This window comes from Lissotriton helveticus, chromosome 1_1 (assembly GCF_964261635.1).
Source record: "Lissotriton helveticus chromosome 1_1, aLisHel1.1, whole genome shotgun sequence".
Lineage (NCBI taxonomy): Eukaryota > Metazoa > Chordata > Amphibia > Caudata > Salamandridae > Lissotriton > Lissotriton helveticus.
Genome location: NC_136057.1, coordinates 1373564280 through 1373582701, shown reverse-complemented (window position 1 = coordinate 1373582701; position 18422 = coordinate 1373564280). Strand labels below are relative to the sequence as shown.

Sequence of the window (18422 nt, the reverse complement as noted above, 5' to 3'; positions counted from 1 at the left end):
TTTCTCGCAAATGCCACACACAAACACAGACCCACACAGAGTCCCACACACATACATACCTACAGAGCCACACGCAGAGCCACACATACACAGAGCCACACACACACATACACAGAGCCACATACACAGACGCACACACAGCTACAGACACACACACAGCCACACACACACACTTCATCCACCCACTAAGTCTATCCACCTAGCCACCACTCAACTCCATTCATCCACTGACTCCATCCACCCAACCACACCTTGTCAGGGGTAGTAAGCACTATATAAATACAGTTACAAAACAATACATAAAACGAACTTGTGCAAGTACATGACAGCCTGCGCGACACTGCTTGCGCAGTGAACGCCAGGCTTCGACCTAAAAAGTAAAGTTCATTAAGCGCCCTCAGATCAAAGGGCTCGCCCACTCCTCCCACCGTCGCCAGGAATCTAATTAAAAAGTGGACGGCTGGCCGAAAAGGCACAGTCAGCACCTTGTGGGGTGGGTGATCGGGGGCTGTAGGGTTTCCAGCCACAGCGGTGTTCAGTTCTCATCTAAACATACCTTAGTGAGGGCAGGGGGATGCTTCAAGGAGGGGTGGGTAGTCAGAGTTAACCAGTGTTCCCATGTTAATGGTGGAACATTCAGCAATTCCTGTGTTTGTTTGTTTTTTAACCGGAACAGCACTTTGTGAGCTGGGATCTATCGCCAATCCTGCTTAAATAAAAAAGAAAACGTGGAAACATATGCTTCATAATGCCAAGTGCTATGGGTTAATAAAAATGACAAAAAGTAATATCCCAACGAGGTCACTTGGTAGCTGTGAATAAGTCCACCCCGTAGCTGGGTTTGGGGTGGTACTGCTTTGAATGATGGTTCTGGTGGCCTAGGATTGCCTTACTGCTTTGAGTGTGGTTTAGGGTTGAGGTGTTTGCAGTGTCCACCACCTGTGGCAGTCCCTAGGCCAACTGACCTTGTTGGGGCTAGGACGCCCTGTGTCCCAGTGTCAGGGGGGGCCTAAACGTGGCAGCTGCCCACTAAGTGCTGGGCAGCTGTAACAACAATGATGGGGCCAACGTGGGATCCTCACAGGCTCTGTACAAAGGAAATGCCCCCTGAGCCTCGTGGGCTCTCAAAACAACTGTGGCGCCTGGAGCCTCTCGGGGCTCAAAGACAAATGGGGCGCTGTGAGCCTCTCTGGGCTCGAAGAACAACTGTGGCGCCTGGAGCCTCTCGGGGCTCCTCAATAAAACGTGGGGCCAGGAGGGAGCCTCGCAGGCTCAAGAAATGAGTGGGCCCTTTGGAGCCTCGCTGGGCTCTAGAACTAAGAACTGCCTCTGAGCCTCTCGTGGGCTCGAATTAACAATGCCCGCTGGAGCGGCCCGCTGCCTCTTGGGGCTGCTCCGTCACCACCGGAATGCCGCTTGAGCCTCTCGGGGCTCTTCAATAATTCGGGCCTGGTCGGGGAAGTCCCTCTCGGGGGACTCGGCATCAGGTAAGGCCCCACAGGCCTCTTAGCACACACACTCGCACTGGAGGGGAGGGGCGGGCACCGGCAATGTGCCCCGACGCCCCCCTCTCCTTTTCGGCCACTCACCGGAACGGCGGACTCTGGTTGCGGCTGGAGGCCGCCTCGCTTCTATCTTCACCGGCGGGACTCGAGGGAGCCTCGCTCCACTGTGGCACTCCTCCGGCGGCCGCTCTTCGGACGGTATACTCCGGGGCTCTCCCTCGCTCCTGGGAGCCCCGGGGGGAAGCTCCTTAGTCTTCCCGTCGTCTCGTCGTCCCGCCCCCAGCCTGCCTGACTTCCTGTGCTGAGGGCCGCCAATGGCATCGCGGCCCTTGGCAGGGAGGCGGGCACAGCGCCTCCTTAGCAATCTCCGGGCCAGCGGCGGTGAAACACGGGCTCCCTTCTTCAAGCTAATTATAAAGCGAGGTGGGCACTCGCTGGGGGCAGCAATCCAGGGGGCCAATGCCGGGTGGGCACCGGCTACAACAAATAAAGCGCTCCCAAGCGCTAGTGAACAAGATGCAGTGCTCCCAGGCGCTAAAGCAAAAATAAAGCGCTCCCAGCGCTCGTGGCACAATTACAGTGCCCCTAGGCGCTATGAGGAAAAAGCAAAGCGCTCCCAGGCGCTTGGAGGCCAAAAGAAACCGACATCGGCCAGCGGCCTCAGTGCGCAGCCCACTCCTGCAAAAGCCACGAACAAATGATCAAAACATGCCGTCCCCCCCCCAAAAAAAAAAACCCGCCCACCGCCACATGACGTTCGCAAAGGGGCGGAGCGAGAAAAAATCGCCGGACCGCCCACGAATCTGCTCCGAGAATTACTGACAGATCTCTCTTCCAATGGCTAGCCTCCATTTATGGAGCTAGCCAATGGAAGAGAGAGGCGGGTGAAAGCCCCTTACTGAAAAACGTAATATTTCGCCTGTGTGACACTGCTGCGCAGTGAACGCCAGGCGAAACCTAAAAAGTATGGAAACTGTGATGCTGCGCGCCATGGGGATGGGGTGAGTGGTCAAAGACGTGGCAAAAAATATATATATTATGTAACTTTTTTCGGTCTCTCATCTTCAGGTACCTACATATAAAATAACGCCCAGCTTAAATGAAATTTCAGTGCAGGTTACGTTAATCAGTGGTAAATGAACTATCGTACATTATGAAACCTCTATTACTTAATACACTGCACCAGAGAGCCATAGAACTGAATCCTGGTTGGTGCAGTGAAGAAAAGTGATTTTTGTATGTTTAGTGCTATAAGGTCCACGTCTGTGACAGAAAGCACTGTGAACATGTAAGTCATTATTTTAAACTTGCATCATAGACAGTATAAAATAGGCTGCTGCAAAAAGGTTTAAGATTTTTTAAAAAAGTGTTTCCACAATATAGATTTTAGAAATAGTCAGGCTGTACATACTGCAATTTTTTTATACCTGTCTTTTAAAAGCACACACTTAACAAGTTAGCTGGTAGCTCCCTTACAATACCTCTTAAAAAGACTTAACGTGTATCATCATGAAGCTTCAGGTGATTCCATCGATCAAAGCGAATACCGGCTTCCATGCATCCTTTACATTTGCAGATTAACCAGTTGTGCACATTTACATTCCTTTCATGCAGCAGGCACCATAGCAAGAAAGCTTGTTTGGCTGTCTGCCCCCTCACTTGGTTTCACAGCAGAGGAGACTCCTCTCCTACACTTCAGCTGATGCATTTCAACTGTCAGAATTAATTGCCTCGGGACGGCCATCTTTTCACAGAAAATAGGGAAGCTGTTTTTCTAAAATTAAAAAAGGATGAGCATGTCATGGCCCTCAGATCACCCCCCCCTACAACCTCCACCCCCACTTCAATCACTGGCTCCAGGACACTAACTAAACTAAGCTATTTTATCACAAATAGAAAAGCATGATGAACGTCTAACTAAACCGGCACAGTATTGCTCCTAGCTAATTACAAGTACCCCAGAATGTCGAGATGATTTTCCTCTACCTAAAAACATCAAAGATCAAAACACAGAGCCCTTTCCAGTCAGTAACACCCAACCATTTCTATCTTAGAATACATATATTCTATAAAAGTGAAAAAAAAATGTAGACCTAGACTTACTAGAGCGGCAGCTTTCTCAACATGGACTGGTAGTTTCTCGTCACGAGCATACGCGACCACTCACAATGTGAAACCTGACCGCCCCGCGTTGAGAATCTTGCCGGGAGGTTTGTTTTCCACGCTCGCGATCAGCAACTTGATGTTGCTGATCGCGAACGAGGAAAAAATCTCACCGGGATGTCATTTTGCTTGCTCGCGGTCGCCAACTTGACATTGAGGACCACGAGCAAGCAAAAAATGACAGCTGCGCTACGCGTGTTTGCACTGTGCTATGTGCAGTTCGTGTAGTGCAAAGTAGCGCAAACTTCACAAACTACGCGAGCGTAGCGTAGTGCTTTGCCCCGGCATAGTAATAAACAGAGATGCAAACGTTTATTACTAATATAAACCTATTGCCTGGAAAAACAATGTGTATTGCCTCATATATTCCATGCTAGGATCATTTTACCACAAGAAGTAATTGGAGCTATACTCACAAGACTGAGCTAGTGTGATTTTATCTCATTGCATGGATGTAAACTCTTATGCTGTGGTTATGCTCAAATAACCTTTCAAGATGGCCACGTAACCTAACCATCACAGTCCATGATGACCATTCTAGTTTCCCAAGCTATCCATACTTCTACATTCAGCGTGGAGGTGGGCCTTCCTAGTGTCCTTTCCCCTCACTCACCTCCCATACTTATACCAGCATCTGACAGCCGTCAGATCACTGTCGACAAAGTGGCTAAGGGCAGGTATCAATGTAGTTTACCAGGAGGTCAATGTAAGTACATTTTCTTTACTTGACTGAGCAGTGCGAGACTAAGTACACATTCCTCACTGCTACGTTCCCACGGGCATTTTTGGCACAAAAATCTGACCCACATTCAGCATGTTACTCCCTTCTGTCTTTCTACCCTAGGTAACCTCCTGAGCCGCTTCTCCCGCTGTTGAGGCATCCTCAGACAATATTTGGGGTAGGGATCATGATTGTATACCACTCACAGTGTGCCTGTGTCCACGCACCCCCTTTCTTGAAAGGGCCCATGATCCTGTCACAGTTGTGCACCTCTGAGAATTTATTGCTATATTATGACTCACTAAGTCTGCTACGATCGTGCATGGAGTGTTTACGCGGGTTGGATTTTTACTACTTAACCTGAGACATGACTCGCCTTTTGTAGCGTTATCAGTATAAACACATAAAAAAATGTGTTTTCCATTTATATCTTTATTTCTGTAGGTTGGATTTACACGTAAAGGTGGTCGATACCGATTGGGTGCAGATACGCCTAGCCACATACCTGAATCAGGGTAACACCACAGGGTGTATTGTGTGTTTCTTTCTAGAACCCCTCAGCCGCATTTTTCTACTCCTAAAAAGTCCCCTGGTCTGGACGAAACACCATAGGATCCACTAGGGACCGAATAGGCGTGAAACATGTCGACCTGACTAGACCTGACTATTCATCTATCATTACTATTCACTGAAAATTGCAAAAACGAACGAACCCTCCTCACTGATACAGGATCACAAGTTCCTTCTTTGCCTGTCTTTAACCATTTCGTAGGGACCTAAGAATAAATACCACTTAGGGTACCGGTACATTATTTTTAACCCACCTGCACAATCCCCACACACCCACACTCACCACTGCGGCGTTCCTCTAAAATGATCTCCGTTAAAGAGCCCTCTCGCCGGGCCCGTGGGAGACTGCAGTGTCACCCCCACGAGAGGCAAAACGCCCAATGATGAAGCATGACACCATAATGGGTGTGTGAGGGCAACTCTCGAATTAGGAGGCATCTCCTTTATCCAACTTTCAATCACTAAGGAAGATAGTCATCTCTTCACCATTACTTCACGCTGCCGAATGGGATAGCAATCACTCATTAGAACAGTTACCCTCCAGTGATTGACATCACCTTTTTAGGGTCATGGGCCCGCTCTACGTGCAGTATAGGCCTTGCACCAAACCCCCATCTGCCCATGGCATAAGGCGGTGCGCTAGCTGTGGTTAGCATATTTGGGATATTGAGCAGAAGGCCTGGCTGCAGGCCATGTTTATAACAGGATGTGCAACCCCAGGGGGTTGGAAGTAGGGTCTGGACGCAATCCAGGCCCTGCACCCAAATGCGCATCGCGTAAGCCCACACACAGTGGTAGTTGAAATTTAGGAATAATAATAGAAAAAATAAAATGAAAATCACTTGAAAAAAAACACAGTTTAAAAACAGTTATGTTTCTGACTTGAACATGTAAAACCACTAAAATGCGCCAGCTCAGGCCTGCCTGGGCATCAGGCATTTCCCCGGGAGGTTGGAAGGGTAGGGAGATGGTTTTGTTAGTGTTGGCCTGTTTTGTTGCAGTGAAGGAGTTAAAAGCACTGCAAAGGTCCTTGTATATTCAGCACTGTTTGGGCAACAATAAAAGTGTTAAGTTAACTCTGGTGATTAATGTACATGGTGGAGAGAGATGGGATTTTTGTGTAGTGGCAATATTGACTATTCTAAGGTAGCACAGAGGGTTAATATGCCTGCTGTAAATAATGTGTACCATGCATATCAAAGAACAATATTTTATGTGCATAGCTCAGTGGGTTACTGCTTTTGTCACAACGATTCTTATGATACTCTGCAGTTCATAAGTTACAGTTACAGTGCTCTGGCACCCTACACTGGTATGAGAGGTGCTACAAAACAAATAAAATACGTCTCAGAGAGGGGCTATGGAGAGATGAGAGTCACTGTTGGATGGTGATAGTGAGGGAGTCATTGAAGAGTCCCAACTAAGATTGTTGTATACTGGTGCACAGTAAGGTCATTTACTGCGCTTTAAGAGCTAAAACAATTAAATATATAATGACAAATGTGTTGTAGACCACATCATTTTTCCCCACATTTTCATGGGGGTGAAACCAAACCTGCACCCCAAACCCCCCTTTGTAGTGGTCTGGCTCACTAGTGGCGCTCGCTATGGACCGTATGGTGCTCAGCCTGGCAACATTTGCCAGGGGTGTTTTGGGTTCCCAGTCCGGATCGACCTGCTTTGTTTATGAATGCACACAACATAACTCCCAGTCGTCCGCCATACACAAAATATCTATTTGCCGATGGCACAGATGCACGAAATCAGTTTGCAGGAAAACAGAAATGCGTACGACGATGAGTTACACTTAGGATGACTAACCGTCCGTAAATTTCACGGATGGTCTGTTATTTCGGTGTCTAGTCCGTTGTCTGTTTTTTATGGACGCCTTTTGTCCGTAATTCTGGGGTTTGTAGGAATCTGCGATGACCCCTCTGAGAAGCGTGGCTTCGATGACCCCTTTGAGAAGCCTCAGGGGTTTTACAGCACTCACTGCTGGGGGCCAGCTCGCATTTCTTTCAAGTGGAGAGGCTTTCCACAGCTCCTCCCAGACTTGTCAATTAGCCCCATTGTCATTCTGTCTGTGCCGATTCTCTCATACAGAATAACAATGGGCTATGCTGCAGTTACAGCATGTGGTGTGTCTGTCTCTGCATCGTCCTAGGGCACCATGGTAGGAATGCCTAAGCTTTAGGAGACACACAGACAAACTTTAAAAAGAAGTGAATATAATATAACTAGCACGTATTTCAATTTAATAAAAAAAATTAATTTAAAAAGTACACTTTTAACCTACTTTGTAGTTTATTCTGAGGCAAATAGGAAGAGCGGCTGTCACTTTGTGCCATCCTCAGACTGAAGGGCACAATGATAAAGTGGGTTGACCATTAGCCCCTTGCTGTATGCTTTGGAGGCCTGAAGCAAAGTGTAAATTTAACAATTTAACAGGCCAATGAATGATGCAGGCTCACCAAAGGCCCCTTTATGTATTTATACTACTGCGTAACTTTCTTCGGTATGTCTGTAAAACGTACCCTTTTCCCCTGAAATTTTGTCCTAAATTTTTGTCCTGGATTTTGGCCCTTTGTCCTGAATTTTTAAACTTGCCGTCCTGATTTTGCACCCATGCCAGTTGGTCACCCTAGTTACTGTGTGGTGTATCCATTCATACACACAACTGGCGAGTTTCAATGTTTTTACGCGTTTGAGCCGGAAACATGTACAGGGCCGGACTTTGAACCAAAAGCCCTGGCAAAAATGTTCAGACCAGCTGGCCCCCTTCCTTTCTTTCCGTTTACTCTTGCTCCATGTCCCTTCTGCCATAAATTCCAGGTACCTGGACAGTCCTGCCAAGTATCACGCTTCACGTGTGACACTAACGCATTTCAGTGTGATGATCCGCATCACCGCACTGAAATGCATTGTCACGCATATATAGCGTCTACTGAGCAGTTAGCAGGAGCGCTAGTAACCATGCACCACTGAACAGTACTGAAACTAACGATGGAGGGAGAAGTGGCAGTGCGCCCTGCACTCTGCTCCTGGGGCCGTCTCGGAGTCTGCAGCTATGGCTGCTAAGTGTTACAATGTAACATTGTACTAGTATTCCTCACCGGCAGCAGCAGGGTATATTTGCTACATTCCTATAACTTCCGTGACTCAGAGTCAGGAGGTTAAGACGACTTTTGTAGCACACATGTGATATCCTACTGCCGCCAGCGGCCATAGTTGGCAGGCTCGCACCAAGGTTAATTTAAATAAATACAAATGTGTGCTCTAGCACCCGGAAGCCGACTCTTCGCACCGGGACACTGGCGGTTGAATGAACAGCCCAGGGTAGGCCTTGTGCTAGAGTTGTTCAGCACATAAAGCACGCCAGTGAGTCTCTCCACCCAGCTGCTGAAAATCAGAAGGCGGATTCGTTGAGGCCACAGCAAGGGCAAAGTGAGTGCAGCCTGGAGTGTGAACTCTCGCTTACATCCCCACGCTTGGCCTCGGCTCTTCACTGCATTTGCGCCGACTAATGGCAGGACTGACCCTGTAACCGGCCGTGGGAGCCCCACCCTGTAACAAGACATCTTGGAAATGCTGGGCTCAGGCACAGGTAGAGTGGTGACAGTGAGAGTGTGGTGTGGAAATATAGCGGCCAGGGGTGGGTGATGGTTAAGCATGGGTCAGGTGTGCAAGTGGTGGCAGCAGGCGACCCTTCTAGAGGCTTTGCTTTTCAGCGATTCACTTGACACATTGACCACGGCTCCACGTGATTTAAGAGGCTTGCGTGAATGAGGAAGGTCTCTGCTGCATAGTGACCAAGTGTGTGTTTCTGTCCCCTCCTTTACGTCTGCGGTTTATTTCTGAAAACCTCTGGGGGTAATTTAAAACATGTTTCTGACAGTCCTATGTTGTCTGTTATGTTGTATGAGAATCTACTGCACCCGCTTCAGCCTGTGAGGATAATGCAAAATTATGTTTGACAGCCTGTCTTCTGCTAGTCAGCTGAGACTGTGTAACTCTTAGGCAGCTCAGATGCATGGTCATGTTGGGCCCTCGCATATCCTTCCTGTTGGGCCGGGTACCACGTGGACAGAGAGACCATTTCTGGTGCTTTGCAGCAGTTTTAAAATCCTCTTGGAGTTTCTTGTTGCTCAAATGGGTGTAAATTCTGATAATTATATGTTTCCCTCGTCTACATTGCTTGATTTTTGCTCGCAAGAAAGTATCACTCATAGTAGTTTAAATGTCACTCATAATTGCACTGAAATTATTCAAATGTCACACAGGCATATGCAGGTTCTGCTCAAAAACCGGCAAATGGCGGCATAAGAAGAAATGGGTTCGGACAGTTTGAGGAGCACTTTTCTTTCCACCCACAAGGTGGCGGCCCTACCTCAAAGTTAGAAATAGGCACGTGAACAACAAAGAACATGGGTGTCTGTACTAAACCCTAACTTGAGAATTTGGCGGGTTATGCTTTTAGCTATAATAAATTCAACACCCCCGCCGAAGCGCACTAAGGGAGGTACATCGTGGGGGCGTGCTTGATAAAAAGACCACTGAATTTTAGACTGACCTGCCTTGCAGCCTTTTGAAGTCGTACTTCCTTGAATGACTAGTCTATACCATTGGTGATCTCGAGGATTTAATAGAGGGAAGACGTTTAAGGGATTTAATGAGTGCTGTTTGCATTAATTTACTATTTGTAGGTTTAAAACCTGTGTGTTATGAATGTGCCCCCCTTTCCACGCTTCCCCCCAACGCTGCCCCCCTTCAACTGAGCACAGCAGAAGGTTACGCGCAGGGTGTGTGGAAAGGGTTTTGGTGCCATGCAAGATGATTGGTAGAGCCCAGGCACATAGCAATCAAGGGTGCACCAGGTGCAATGACACCGGGGCTCAGGAGGAAGGGGGTCAATGTACTGTTTAGAGGGCTGACAGTCTAGTCCACCAGCCGGAACTGTATTCACGTCATCCGCAGGCCAGGCGTGGCCTGCGGGGTTTTAATAAAAGGGGTGATCCCGCACATGCAGTCATCTCCCATACCACATTGTGTGAGCGTTTCTGCAGTCCCCAGAGAATAAACTAAATCAGGCCTATCAGCTTGGTGATACCTCCAGCCAGCACATTGGCGACGAGGTGGGCCCGGATCGCCTGTTCCTTGTGCTTCAACTGCCACAGTGCGCACCTCCTGCCGTGCTGAAGAGCTGCAACCGCCGCAGTGCCGGGATCGTCACGGGAGAGATGTTGCGACCCCGTGGGTGAGTGCTGCCTGTTGTGGTGGGATGTATGACGTTTCAACGCATGCTTTTACAACGCATGCCATTACGACGCAGGTTTTACAACGCAAGTCGTTACAACGACTTGCGTTGGGGGGCGCTGGATAGTGAATAGTTTAATTTACTATTCCAACTCCAGACCCCGTGGATAGTAGGGAAGGTGTTGGATAGTAATTAAACTATTCCCTATCCTAGAGCGCCCCCCCAGCACAATGCGTTGTAATAACTTGCGTTGTAAAAGTTGCGTCGTAATGGTAGTGCGTTGTAAAAGTTGCGTTGTAAAGGATGTTCCCCGCTGTGGTGTCCCGCTGCATGGAGGAGGCTCCCCATCGACATCTGGCTCCTGCCATGCTTCCCTGACGAGCCGCTGCTTCCGCGGGGGGAGGGTGCTGCGATGGGACGGCTACCACGTCCCGGGAGACAAAGGAAAGCCCCAGATCCAGCGTGCACGCACAAGGAGAGCATTGCCAGGGCGCTGAGACACGCGAAGTGAGCGCGTAAGCCCCAGCACATGTGGAGTGCTAACGGGGAGGAAGCGAGGGGAGCATGTGCCCTGGAGGCAAGCCTCCTGACAGACTGGGCCCAGAAAACAGAGAACATTGAACTCAGTGCCACACAGTAAAAAAAAAAAAAAAAACACAGAAAACTATACACCAAGGACAAGGGGAGGAACAGTCCCCCAAAAGAGAAACCACAAGGGAATACAGGCTGGCACACAAGGGGTAAGACTCAGTGGCAGAGTGGGAAGCCAAGTGCCCACACACAGACTACGACAAAGAAGTGGCACCGCCCACTGGTGGGGCTGATGAGGTAAATCAAGGCAGTTGGAGCACAGTTTGCGCACCAGACACACAACACACTATGGTGGGAGACAAGAACAAAAGAGAAGAGTAAAGACACCCACCCACAAGAAATATGGGTGACAAAGACCAAGTACTAGCACCACAGAGACTCCCAGTCCAACATGCACTTACCGGGGTATTGTCACCCTTCAGCGAACTAGAAGATCCGGCCACAGCGTCACCGAGGTGGAAGATATGGATAGATCACCTGAATAACTATTACGTGGCCACCAGGGAGACTGACAGAGCAGTGAAGAGGTAGCTACTCCTCCACTACGCTGGAGACGAACTATTCAAGTTGTTCAAACACTTTCCGAATAGAGGTCTACGATGCCACGGTGGCAGCTTTAGACGAGCACTTTGACCCCCAACTCAACCCCGATATTGAACAATTCAAGTTGTGCTAGGCCCGCCAAAGGGCAGGGGAGTCGAGTGATACATTCTACGCTCGCCTGCGCGAACTGGCGAGCACGTGCACGGAGGATGGTCAACCAAAGGAGATCAGAGCCCAGCTCATCCAAGGGTGCCGGGACAAGACCCTACGAGGCCTCAGCATGCGCCAGCCGAAAATCGCCTTAGAAGACATACTCATACTAGCAAGGACCCATGATCTATCGGCAGCTATGGCCAATGAGATGGACCAAGCCCTGACAAAGCCTCAAGGAAGACAAGAGACCATCAAAACGAAGCAGGTTGACGCCCTCCGAATGAGACAGAGGAGTGATACACCCAGGAAGACAAAGCCTGATGCATTCAAGGTGCGGTGCGGGTACTGTGGACATGAACCACATGCAGCGAAAGACTGCCCAGCACAAGGAAAGACCTGCGCTATTTGTGGGATCCCTAACCACTTTGCAGCAGTGTGTAGGAGCTGAGACACCCAAGGGCAGAAACCACCATCCCGGGCTGTACGTCAACTGTCCCTAACTGTCTCCAGACAGAGGGAAGAGCCAGCAAAGACAAGCCAAAGGTATCAAGGGCCGGAAGATTCATTCACCGAGGAGGATGAGGTAGAAACATACCTGATCTGGTTCACTCGAGAGCTCAAACGCCGCAGAAGACCTCAACCCACCTGCATGGTCCACATTGCAGGATCAGAAGTGAAGGCAATTATCGACATGGGCGCCAGAAGACCGAGAAGAGCTGACGAAGATCTGGAGAGTGAGGAGTGAGCTGAACGCCATAGCAGAAAGAATACTCAGGAGAGGCTCGAAGCTGGTGATACCAAAAAACTCTGAGGCACCAAGCAACACAGTTAGCCCACAGAGGCCATCATGGCGTGACAAAAATGAATGCAAGGATGAGGGAAAAGGTCTGGTTTCCAGAGCTCAACACAATGGTTGAATACCTGGTATGCCAGTGCCCAGCCAGCCAGAAACCAGCACTCCTGAGAGGCCGACCCCCGTAATCACCGAAGAGGCCTGCACTCTACCGTAGTCGAAAATAAGCATGGATTTCGGGAGCTTCCCCAGAGAAAAACACACGCTCGTCCTCGTGGATGCTTTCTCTAAATATCCCATAGTGGAACCAGTCATGTCAACCACTTTCGCACATGTGGCCCCGGTCCTGGAGAAGGTGTTTTCCACGTTAGGGTTTCCCCTGGAGATCCGGAGCGACAATGGGCCCCCATTCCATGGGACAGAATTTGCTGTCTTCACCACCGCCGTGTCACGCCTCAATGGGCTCAGGCTAATGGAGACGTAGAGAATTTCATGAGGTCCATGAACACAATGCTGCACATTGCCAGTGTGGAGCAAGCTGATCCGGGCGGCCTCTTCGAAAGTTCCTCAGAGAATACCGGAGCACCCCACACTGCACAACTTTAAGGAGTCCATGGTCCCTTATGTTCAACGTCCCCCGGAGGGACCTGATCCCCATGTGTCCAGGGTGAACCCCCCCCACCTCAGGAAATCCAGGAAACCCAAGCAGAGCGAGAGTGACAGAACGATCGAGCAAGCATTGAACGCCACACTGCACCCAGATCGCTCCGACCCCATGCCACAGTTATACTCATAGACAGCCGGCCTGGGGGAAGTTCCGGACCACCCATGAACCAGGAACCTGGACAGCTGTTGCCAACAATAGAACTATGGTGACGGCTCGGAAAGGGAACGGGGAAATCTTGTGTAACATCTCCTGGTTCAAGGAGGTCCAGACAGAGTCTTCAGAATCCGGCCTTCCAGTCTAACTGAGCCCGAGCAGGAATGTACAGAGCAAGGATGAAGACTGAGACAATGTACTGGAACTGACCCCCCCCCAAGTCCGCTACCTCCTGGTTCGCCTCTAAATGGGCCTTCGGCCAGTGAACCACCCCTACGAAGTTATAGTCTACGACCCAACCCTCACCCTAACCAACATCTTCAGGATTTTGCATGTTAAGACTCTCAAGACTGATACAACCGAACTGTGTATGTCAACTGGACGTTTAGAAGTTTTGTTTCAAACACCTAGTTGGAGAGGGATGTAATGTTTAGAGGGCTGGCGGTTTGGTCCACCAGCCGGAACTGTACTCACATCATCTGCAGGCCGGCGTGGCCTGCGGGGTTAAAATAAAAGGGATGAGCCCACATGTGGGGTCATCTCCCATACCGCATTACTGTATGAGCGTCCCGTTACTTTCTGCAGTCCCAAGAGAATATAATAAATCAGGCCTAAAAGCTTGGTGATATCTCCGGCCAGCACAGTCAGCAGCCCAGTTCGCAGTTTAAGATGGCCTTTTATAATCTGACCATGGCCCACGTGGGCCCTGTTTTCTCCCATGCATCTTGTAGCTGCGGTAATGTATGAAGCGTAATAAAGTACTGAATGAAGGCAGTAGTAAGAACATTAAAATACCACCCACTTGAACCATACAGCTAATCACACTGAGCATACAAAGCAAGCAAACCCTCCCTTCCTTACAAAACAGATGTTTAGCCTGTCATTGTCCTTGCATTCATTCATGCTTTCTCCACTCTATCTATTCACCCATCCATCTCTCCATCGCTCCCTCTTTCTATCCATCCTTTCACCCATGCATCTATTAATATATCCATTCTTTCACTCCACCCCATCTGTTCATTCATCCGTCCTTCCATCTTTCACCCATCAATCCTGTCACTCTGCATTGACCCTTTCATCCATTCATTCATTTTTCACCCTTCCATTCTACATTTCACCTTTTCATCCATCTCTCCTTTCATGTTTCCTTCTTGCCTTCCGCTTCCTTCTCCTCTCATCCTTTCTTCCTCTGCTTACCTACCATTCTTCTCTTTTCCCCTCATGCTCAGTTGTGATTTGTTTCTCTATGTCTTTTTAGGTCGAGGACCGTAGGCTGGGCTTGCGAAGTCTCGGGGAGAGATTTAATGTTTTGTAGGATGGGGGCTTGAACCCGCCTCTCTCCCCCATTGGCTGGCTTCCGAAACGAAGGCCAGCCATTGGAGGAGAGGGGCATCACTCCATTAAAGCCCCATCTCTTTCGGATTCGAGGGCGTGTTTTTGGCGTTCTTTCGCCGTGACGTCATCCGTCACTCAGAACGCCAAAAACACGCCCCCGATTCCGAAAATTTCGGATGTTTGCGGCCGCCATTTTTTTTTTCTTGGTTTCAGTCTTTTCCCTTTACGCTAACATCCCTTTCCCTGCAGGAACAGGCTTCATATTGTTTGTTGACCTTTCACATTTCCACACTGCCAGGGAGGGTAAAGCGAGTTTCCTCCGTGTTATTAATATTACGTTTTCAGCAGGGGATAAAAGAGCTGTGTGTGTGGCTCTGTGTAGATAGCTTCTTTTTGTAGGTGGCTCTATGTGTGGGTGGCTCTGTCTGTGTGAGGGTGGCTCTGTGTAGGTGGCTCTATTTGTGTAGGTGGCTCTATGTGAATGACTGTGTGGGTGGCTCTGTATGTGTGTGAGGGTGGCTTTGTGTGTGTGGCTCTGTGTGGGTGTAAATGCAATAGGTCATGCATTTGCGAGCGATTAGGCTATTGGCATTGTAAATGAGAATGCCATTTATTTAACGATTACGCTATTGGCAATGTAAATGACAATGCCATTTATTTATGATTTTAAAAAAAAATTTAAAATGTAATGAGCAATGCCAAGAGCTCTACCTTTAATAATGCCGAGACCATTGCATTGTAAATGCTTGTTATCATCATAGCGTTGCTGTTTCTCAGCCCAATGCTCGCAGTCCTCTGTCATGGTATTCCCTGGCAGAGCTATTTATTGCTCTTTTGTCTGCAGACCAGCAGGCAGGAAAGGCCATTAACAGATAATTAATGGAGTCCCGTGAGAGCCCCCACTTAAGTTGTTCTAGTGGGGGCTTCACTACTCCACTCTACTGCATTTGTGTAATTATACTCACCGCTGAGTGTAGACAAGGAAATTATACTCACCACTAACTCCAGGCCTGCGTTGAGGTGCGTTTGACTTTCGGCCATTTGTACCAAAATTCGACCTGAAAAAATGCAAAAAATAAATCAATGGGGCTCTGGACTAACCTGTTGCCTGAATTTCGTTCGGGAATGGTCTGATCTGTTCAGAGGAGAAGTGACACCGTGGCCCTATTGTGCATTCAGGTCAGTCGGAAGCAGCATGGTCCAATGTACGTCCCCTATTACTATACTCCCATCCTGGTCCGGCGTTGGACATGGGCGAACTTGGCCCAGGCCCAGGGCGCCAGTATCCTGAAGGGCGCAGCAGGGAGTTGCCTGACTTTATGTCATGCAAACAGCAGCTCCTCCCTTCCCACCTGGACTCAGGCAATCGGGTCCGTTAAAGATTTTGTAAACAGCCCTTAACGTATCGCATGAACCCACTCACACATCCTGCTGTCACACCGCAACGACCCACGCCCCCACAACAAATAACAGTTTTTCTTTCTGCCCAGGGCGCTGTGCCGGTCAATCAGATTTAGGGCCAGCCCTGCTCCCATCATGCTCTTCTTCCCCGTGCAATGGCATCAGTAATCCAAGTCCCAAAATATCGCACTCTTACCAGTGAACATGTGCTGTCTTTCATCTCTTTAGGTGCCACGCTTCCTCTGTGCTGTAGACCTCATACAACACAAACTCACTGCTGATGACATCTCACTGTCACTGTCACTGTCACTGATCACTTCTCACTGATGATGATGAAAAACACAGAGTGTTTTTTCTCACTCACGCTTGCCAACGTTAAGTTGGCAAGCGAGGAAAATCTTACTGCAGACCACCTGCCGGCGAGATTTCTCAACACGGGTGGTCTCTGATGACCGCTATCACTTGTGTTGTGAAACCTGCCGCTCTCGTTGAGGAAAGCTGCCTCTTAAGTAAAGCATGTACTTCAGCAGCAAAAAATAAGCAGCTCCCTCTTTCACTGTGCGTGGTGCCGTTCACGCTGATTTTACAGTGCGGGACATACACCCAGCGCTTAAAATCAGCCCAAATGGCGCAACGTAACACTCTCCGCCACTTTCCGAACACTGCTCGGAAGAGGTTTTTAGGTTTCGCCTGGGGTTCACTGCGCAGCAGTGTCGCGCAGGCGAAATCTTTTGATCTTATGTACCGGGCTTCAACCCGCCTCTCTCTTCCATTGGCTAGCTCCATAAATGGAGGCTAGCCATTGGAAGAGAGATGTGACAGTAAATGTTGGAGCAGATTCGTGGGCGTTCCGGTCTTTTTTTCCAGCTCCGCCCCTTTTTCGTACGTCATGCAGCGGTGGGCGGTATTTTTTTATTTTTTTCGGCATGTTTCGGTCTTTTTGAAAGTGTCTTTTGCAGGAGTGGGCTGCGAGATTTAAGTTACCAGGAAGTACTTTCTATTTGCGATCAGGTAAGCATCATTTTGTTATAACTTTCTTTTCACTTTGTACGTCTACCCCGTCTCATGTCGTCTCCGTGTTTGTTTTCCGTCTTTGCGTGTCTCGTTGCTGTTGTCTCTGTTTTTCGTGCATGTAATGCTTCCGGCGGTATGTTTATCCTGTTTTCGTGTTTAAGGTAAGCCATTTCCTTCGTTTCCTGGTGTTTCCGTGCATTGTTGTGCGTGGCTCGTGGCTGTCGTCTTTGTTTTCCGTCTGTTTTCCGTCTTCGTCTTTGCCTCCGTGTTCTAGTGTTCTGTTGTCTCCTTGTATTATTGTGCGTGCCTCGTGGCTGTCGTCTCTGTTTTCCGTCTTTGCGTGGCTCATGGCTGTCGTGTCTGTTTTTCGTCTTTGCTTGGTATGTATGCTCTTGTTTTCGTGTTTGAGCAATGACAAAAGCACAAACTTTTACAAAAGCGAAACCGTTGCATTGTAAATGCTTGTTTTTTAATCACTTCACAGAGTTCCGCCTAGCAGAATTCCACCCGGGCCTACTGATTACACCCCTGAATGCACTCCTCTACCTCTGGTGACATCATAAGAAACATTGCTTCACAACTGTTGAGCTAACAGTTCATATGAACCCACATTTTGTGATAAAAGTGCAGTAACCATATCAGACCTGGTGGCATAAAACAAAAGGAACTACCTGTGGCATCAAAGGACATACTGCCTGACTGCGGGTGGTATCACAGAATGCACTGATCCAACCTTAATGACATTACAAGACACACTAGATTTTCACTGAAAACAGCACAGACAACACTGAACGGCAATCTGTGACTTCCCAGACTCCTTTCCTCTTCACTCTTTATTTCACAAACCTCACCGTTTTGCCGATGTCATCGCCGGGAGTAATATTTACTGCTTATTTAATCAGAGTACTGTATCTCACTGAAGTGTGATGGTGGCGTGCACTAACTCAGCGGGTGGTTTCCGTGTGCTCTCACATACTGCACTTATGCTTGCAGTGCAGGGGTCCCCTCCCATGCAGAGTGCGCCTACTTAGGTCACATGGAGGGCAGTTGACACTTGCTTGCGAAGAGTGGCAGTGATGTCCTGTCAGGCCGAGCCAATGTGAACTGTGAAGCCGTCTTTTCGATGGCTTTAAAGTGTGGTAGCGGGGTCTTGTTACACGTTTCCTGTAAGGTGTGATGTTTATTGCAGTTATACTTACCCAAGGCCTGTGGGGTGTAGTGACAGTGTGCACCTACTCAGAACCTGTGTAGTGTCGTTACAGTGTGCACATATGTGGGGCCTGTAAAGTATACTGCAGTTGCACCTACTTAAAAACTATGAGGGGTCATGAAAGCACTTTCCCACTGTCTGTGAGATGAAGTAGACGTGTGCGCATATGCAAGGCTTGTGAGGTGTAATGGCAGTGTGTACCACCTACAGCCTGGCTGGGTGTTGTAGTGGTAGTTGCTCTTATCCGCTGCCTATGAGACCTAGCGACAGTGTGCACATATCTAGGGACCAGGTTGTGAGTTGGAACTGCAGTGTGCGCAAACCCAGCTCACGGGGCGTATAGCGACAG

The 18422-nt window shown here is 48.8% G+C and overlaps 1 protein-coding gene across 2 annotated transcripts in view; it reads right to left on the bottom strand.

The window, feature by feature from the left end:
• BAIAP2L2 (BAR/IMD domain containing adaptor protein 2 like 2) overlaps window positions 1-18422 on the bottom strand; it is a 194430-nt gene that overhangs the window by 64973 nt on the left and 111035 nt on the right. The window contains exon 4 of one of the 2 annotated variants that reach the window (XM_078683827.1): window positions 15445-15506. The exons of the other annotated variant lie outside the window; for it this stretch is intronic. Within the exon in view, the coding sequence (XP_078539953.1) occupies window positions 15445-15506 (62 nt within the window). The remainder of the gene's footprint in view (window positions 1-15444; window positions 15507-18422) is intronic. 2 annotated transcript variants of the gene reach the window in all.